Here is a 6,713-nt window from a genome sequence, read left to right as displayed (position 1 = left end):
GTCTGATGCTGCGGAGGCCGGAGCAGGAGGATGGGGGGGGCCCTGGACCAGCTCCTACCTGCGGCAGGGAGAGGGGTGCGTGCGGGGGGGCGGGGAGGATGCAGGTGGAAGGGGAGGGCATGTGCAGGCTAGGGGGGCAGGCAGGGGAGACGGGCTGGGGGATGCAGGTGTAAGGAGAGGGGTCCGTGCCTGGGGAGGGGGGGATGGGCGGGGGGGTGCAGGGGGGATGGGTGCAGATGCGGGGGGATTGGGGAGGGGGGATGGGTGGAGATGCAGGGCGGAGGGCACGAAGGGGCAGGAGTGCATGGCTAGGGGGGCAGGGGGATGGGCTGGGGGGGCCAGGGCAGGGGGGATGGGTGGAGATGCAGGGCAGGGGGGGATGAAGGGGCCGGGGGTGTATGGCTAGGGGGGTGCAGGGGGAGGGGGGGATGGGCTGGGGGGATGGGTGGGGGTGCAGGGCGGGGAGGATCCAGGGGAGGATGCATGGCTAAGGGGTGGCAAGGGGAGGGGGGATGGGCTCAGGGGGTGCAGGGCGGGGGAGGATGAGTGGGGGTGCATGGCTGGGGGGTGCCTGGGGAGGGGGGATGGGTGGAGATGCAGGGCGGGGGGGTGCAGGGCTAGGGGGGTGCCTGGGGAGGGGGGGATGGGTGGAGATGCAGGGCGGGGGGGGGTGCAGGGCAGGGGGGATGGGTGGGGGGTGCATGGCTAGGGGGGGTGCAGCGGGAGAGGGGATGGGTGCATAGATGGGGGGGGGCGCCGGTACCTGCGGCGGCCGGTGCCGATGCTGCGGAGCCGGAGCCGGCGGACGCCCGGGGGTCGCGCCCCTCCCCCCGCCCCGCGCTGCCGGAGCCCCGCCGGACGCGGCTCCCGGCCCCTCCGCGCCGCCCCCCCACCCCGCCCCACCGGGCGCCGGCCCCTTTAAGGGGAGCCCTGAGTGACGCGCCGCCCGGCCAACGGGAGCCCGGCAGAGTCCGGGGCTGCCGCGAGACCCCGCCCGGTCGCAGGGGTGGAGGGGGCGGCTCCGAGCGGCCGGGCCCGGCGGCCAATGGCGGAGGGGCTGCCGGGCGGGGGAGCCAATGAGGAAGGGCGGGGGCGGGGGCTCGCTTTCAGGATGATGTCATCCGGTGTGCGGCGGGCGCGAGAAGCCTGGCCGTTGGGGGGGGATGCTCCAACCCCCAAGAAATGCACCAACCCCGCACGATCTGCACCAACCCCCCGAGAAATGCACCAACCCCGTACCCCAGAAAAATGCACCACCCCCCCTGAGAAATGCACCATCCTGCAGGGAAATGCACCAACCCCTGAACTCCCGAGAAATGCACCAAGCCCAGGGAAATGCATCAGCTGCCGGGGAAATGCACCAACCCTGCGCCCCCAAGAAATGCACAAAAGCCGGGAGAAATCCATCAACCGCCAGAGAAAAGCACCAACCCTCAACCCCTGGGGAAATGCACCAACCCCAGAGAAATGCACCAACCCCCAGGGAAAGGCCCCTATTCCGCACCCCCCGGGAAATGCACCAACCACCAACCCCCAGAGAAAGGCACCAAACCGTGCACCCCTAAAACATGCCCCAACCCCCAGGGAAAGGCACCATACTGGCAGCCCAGAGAAATGCACCAGCTGATGCCACGCAGAGAAATGCATTTGCCTGCCTCGCCCGAACGTGCTCATTTCTCCACGTTGCATGCACTGCTGCAAACCACCACGAGACATGCAGCAGTGCATGCAACCTGGTGACACGTCCCAGCCCACAGCAATGCCAGAAGCCGCAGAGACACCCCAGAGAACAAGCCGGCAGGGCAGCAAACTGCCCCGCCCCAGAAAGACGCGACAACTGGCGGCAACGTGGAGCAGCGGGTTCACCCAGGCGCCGTCGCATCACAGTTCACCGGGGCAGGAGAGCCCCGGGGGAGAAAATGCAGCAATCCATGCAACGCTCCAACGTGCAACTCGGCCCGCTGGGAAGGCCATGCATTACCCGAGGAGCTTGCAACCAACCGCAACCTGCACCATGCGGTCCCATCGTGCCACCCTGAAATCTGCAACGGGCCAAAACATAGCCCACACCTCACCCGGTGCGGATGCAAAGGCGGCATCTGGCCTGCGAGCTGCATCGGACCGCAGCAGCCATCTATAAATGCAGGAGCAAACCTGCGTCCATCCGTGACAGCTGTTCCAGGCATCGCCAAAGCCAGGCCGGGGATGCGAGGCAGGGACAAGCCACCACGGTGGTGGGGAGGGCCAGGCTTGGACTCCAGATCGATCCGAGCATTGCAGGGAGGGGGAGCCCATGAATTCAGGAGCAACCCCCCTCCCCCGGCTTTCAGCCAACTCTCATGTCCCACTTCCTGCCCCCCTGAGCCAGCCAGTCCCCCCAGCCCTGGGGCCAGATCAGAGCCGGTGCCCCGGAAATGTCGCCAACTGGGGGGAGCCGGCTTGTCTCCCCAGGGATCAGGTCCCCGGCGGATCGGGTCGTGGGGGTCAATCCCCCTCTTTTCCCCGCCTGAATCTGTCCAGCATCCAAGCAGGTCTTCCGGCCCTCGCATCCTTCTCCGGCCCCTCTGCAATTTACCACCGTCCTCCTTGAGACTGGAGCCCCAGCGCCGGGGCCGAGGCACAAAGGACACAGACACGCACCTCGCAGACTCACTCGCATCGCTTTATTCACGCTCAGGAGCCCCCTTTCCCCCCGCACAATCAGGAGCCACGGCAAAGGGCAACGAACGTTCCCGGCAAGGGGAGAGGAGGGACGGACAGCAGGGGCGGGGGAGTGGGAGTCCACCCACTAGGACCCCCCCCTCCCCTCCCAGGGCTGGGGAGAGAACCAAGAGTCCTGGCTCCCAGCCCCCACTGCTCTAACCACTCGACCCCCACTCCCCTGCCAGAGCTGGGGAGAGAACCCAGGAGTCCTGGCTCCCAGCCCCCACCCTCTGACTCCCTCTCTGGGAATTTCACCCCCGTCTTTCCCTGGCAGACCCAGCAGCCAAACCAGAAACACTGACTTGAGGGGGTGACTCACTCCTGGGGGAGGGGCGTGTCCCCGATTCCCAAGGTCATTTCCCGCGCCCCCCCTCCCCCCAGCCCATCTGGGAGGCGGGAGGGGAGGGGAGGGGAGCCCAGCCCCCCACGTCTCTGTTCCCCCTGCCTTGGAAAGGCCAGGGCCAGGCTAGCCGGGGGCTGCGGGTCGGGAGTGAGGGGCACCAACACCCAACGCACCATGAAGCCCACTGTCATTGTCGCACCCGCCCCCCAGTCAAGCAGCAAAGTCGCCACCTGGTGGCCACTCACGGAACTGCATCCTAACAGGCTGGAACGCAGCCCCTCTGGGGTGGGGCGCGGGGGCAAAGATGCACAAGAATTTGGGACAGGAAGTGAAGGAGAATCCTGTAAGGTGAGTGGTTTGGGGCGGGGGGGGGGAGTGAATTTCTCCAGCATTCCCCTTCCCCGCCCCTAAGCCAGGATGCCCCTCACCGCCCCCCACCAACTTGGGGGTCGTTTCGCGGAGCCTGGCCGGTGGGCGGATTCACCCCGGCTCACACACAGGGGTCAGCTTTAAATAAGGGAATAAATACGGTTCACGGTGGGGGCCGGCGCGGGCCGGATAAATAGACCCAGCTACACACGAAAACTGGGGGGGGGAGGGGGGGGAATCTTTGGGGGGCTGGGCCTGGGGGCCCCCGACCTCCCAGCGTGGGACGAGACGGACGCTATCCCCCGCGACTCCAGAGACCTGGGGAGAGAACAGAGTGGGCTTTCGTCAGACCAGGGAAGCAAAGCAGATTTGGGGGGCACAGAGGGATTTTTTGGGGTGCTGCTCGTGGCACTGGGGGGTTGGGGGGCCTTATGAGTAGCTGGGGTGCTTGGGGGGATTCTGGAGGGGATGGGGGCTCTGTGGCCCTTACGAGTAGCTGTGTGGCTTCCGGAGGTGGCGGGAGGTTCTGGGGGGCAACAGGGTGTTTGGGGGCCACAGGGGGACACAGAGGGTTTGGGGGGCATGGGGGACACTGGGGGGTACAAAGGGGCGCGGGGGCCCTTACGAGTAGCTGGGGTGCTGTTGGCACCGGCAGGGGCATTCTGGGGGTGCGGGAGACACTGGGGGCACAGGGGGACACTGGGGGGGTGCAGGGCGTTCTGGGGGCTGCAGGGAGACACGGGGGGTGCAGGGCATTCTGGGGGACACTGGGGGGCGCAGGGGACAATGGGGGTGTGGGGAGACACTGGGGCACAGGGGACACTGGGGGGTGCAGGGTGTTCTGGGGGCTGCGGGGAGACACTGGGGGGGCGCAGGGCATTCTGGGGGGACACTGGGGGCACAGGGGACACTGGGGGGGGCGCAGGGTGTTCTGGGGGCTACGGGGGGCGCAGGGCGTTCTGGGGGGACACTGGGGGGGCGCAGGGTGTTCTGGGGGCTTGCGGGGAGACACGGGGGGCGCAGGGCGTTCTGGGGGGACACTGGGGGGGCGCAGGGTGTTCTGGGGGCTGCGGGGAGACACTGGGGGGCGCAGGGCGTTCTGGGGGGACACTGGGGGGGCGCAGGGTGTTCTGGGGGGACGGGGGGGCGCAGGGCGTTCTGGGGGGGCACTGGGGGGGCGCGGGGGGGCCCTTACGAGTAGCTGGGATGCTGCTGGCGCCGGCGGGCCGTGCGCATCTTCTCGAACCGGGCCTCCATCTCCTCCAGCACCTTGGGCGTGTAGCGAACGACCAGCTTCACCGTCCCCCTGCGCTGCCTTCAGCAGCTCCACGGCCTTCTCGTGCTGCTCCCCCTCCACGCTCTGCCCCCCACACGCACTACGCGGGGGTCAGGGCGCGGCCCCCGCACGCTCAGCCCCCCGTCACCCCTATGTCCCCTCCCACGCCGCCCCCCCCAGCCCTCCTGCACCCCCCTGCTCCCCATGTCCCCTCCCAGTGCCCCCCACGCCAGCCCCCCGTCCCCTCCTTGTGTCCTCCCCACGCCAGACCCCCTGCGCCCCCCCGTGTCCCCTCCCGTGCACCCCCCCACTCCCCATGTCCCCTCCCGGTGCCCCCCACGCCAGCCGCCCGTCCCCTCCTTGTGTCCTCCCCACGCCAGACCCCCTGTGCCCCCCCGTGTCCGCTCCCGTGCACCCCCCCACTCCCCATGTCCCCTCCCGGTGCCCCCCACGCCAGCCCCCCATCCCCTCCTTGTGTCCTCCCCACGCCAGACCCCCTGCGCCCCCCCGTGTCCCCTCCCGTGCACCCCCCCCACTCCCCATGTCCCCTCCCGGTGCCCCCCACGCCAGCCCCCCGTCCCCCTCCTTGTGTCCTCCCCACGCCAGACCCCCTGCGCCCCCCCCGTGTCCGCTCCCGTGCACCCCCCACACTCCCCATGTCCCCTCCCGGTGCCCCCCACGCCAGCCCCCCATCCCCTCCTTGTGTCCTCCCCACGCCAGACCCCCTGCGCCCCCCCCGTGTCCCCCTCCCGTGCACCCCCCCCACTCCCCATGTCCCCTCCCGGTGCCCCCCACGCCAGCCGCCCGTCCCCTCCTTGTGTCCTCCCACGCCAGACCCCCTGTGCCCCCCGTGTCCGCTACCGTGCACCCCCCACTCCCCATGTCCCCTCCCGGTGCCCCCCACGCCAGCCTCCCATCCCTCCTTGTGTCCTCCCCACGCCAGACCCCCTGCGCCCCCCCGTGTCCCCTCCCGTGCACCCCCACACTCCCCATGTCCCCTCCCGATGCCCCCCACGCCAGCCCCCCGTCCCCTCCTTGTGTCCTCCCCACGCCAGACCCCTGCGCCCCCCCGTGTCCGCTCCCGTGCACCCCCCCACTCCCCATGTCCCCTCCCGGTGCCCCCCACGCCAGCCCCCCGTCCCCCTCCTTGTGTCCTCCCCATGCCAGACCCCCTGCGCCCCCCCGTGTCCCCTCCCGTGCACCCCCCCCACTCCCCATGTCCCCTCCCGGTGCCCCCCACGCCAGCCGCCCGTCCCTCCTTGTGTCCTCCCCACGCCAGACCCCCTGTGCCCCCCGTGTCCGCTCCCGTGCACCCCCCCCACTCCCCATGTCCCCTCTCCGGTGCCCCCCACGCCAGCCTCCCATCCCCTCCTTGTGTCCTCCCCACGCCAGACCCCCTGCGCCCCCCCGTGTCCCCTCCCGTGCACCCCCACACTCCCCATGTCCCCTCCCGATGCCCCCCACGCCAGCCCCCCGTCCCCTCCTTGTGTCCTCCCCACGCCAGACCCCCTGCGCCCCCCCGTGTCCGCTCCCGTGCACCCCCCCACTCCCCATGGCCCCTCCCGGTGCCCCCCACGCCAGCCCCCCGTCCCCTCCTTGTGTCCTCCCCACGCCAGACCCCCTGCGCCCCCCCGTGTCCGCTCCCGTGCACCCCCACACTCCCCATGTCCCCTCCCGATGCCCCCCCATGCCAGTGCCCCCCATCAACCCTCCATGTCCCCTCCCCAGTGCCCCCCCATGCTGGTCCCCCATCACCCCCCCACATGTCCCCCTCCCAGTCCCCTCCCCCGCCACCCCCCACAGTCCCCCTGCTCACCACGCCGTTGAACGGACAGCAGCTGGTCCCCCCGCTTGAGCCCCCCGTGCCGGTCGGCGACGCCACCGGGGATGACGCGGGAGATGTAGATGGGGGAGTTCTGCTCCTTGCCCCCCATGATGTTAAAGCCAAGCCCCTCCTCCGTCTTGGGCAGCTCCACCACCCGGGGGTGGGCGTGACCCTCGCTCGCCGCGAACGCCGCCACC

At 70.2% G+C, this 6,713-nt stretch overlaps 1 protein-coding gene across 1 annotated transcript; it reads right to left on the bottom strand.

The window, feature by feature from the left end:
* Positions 1 to 1,977: 1,977 nt before the first annotated feature.
* LIN7B (lin-7 cell polarity scaffold B) lies at positions 1,978 to 6,712 on the bottom strand (the record flags this gene model as incomplete). Its single annotated transcript, XM_077840189.1, is given in 5 exon segments — positions 1,978 to 2,134; positions 3,686 to 3,733; positions 4,611 to 4,720; positions 4,722 to 4,791; positions 6,525 to 6,712. Coding segments are annotated over 5 exon segments (573 nt in total), but the record flags the coding sequence as incomplete, so codon positions are not given.
* Position 6,713: the final 1 nt, after the last annotated feature.

Source organism: Eretmochelys imbricata, chromosome 23 (assembly GCF_965152235.1).
Source record: "Eretmochelys imbricata isolate rEreImb1 chromosome 23, rEreImb1.hap1, whole genome shotgun sequence".
Lineage (NCBI taxonomy): Eukaryota > Metazoa > Chordata > Testudines > Cheloniidae > Eretmochelys > Eretmochelys imbricata.
The sequence above is the reverse complement of the archived record's forward strand: the minus strand, read 5'-3'. Positions and strand labels throughout refer to the sequence as shown.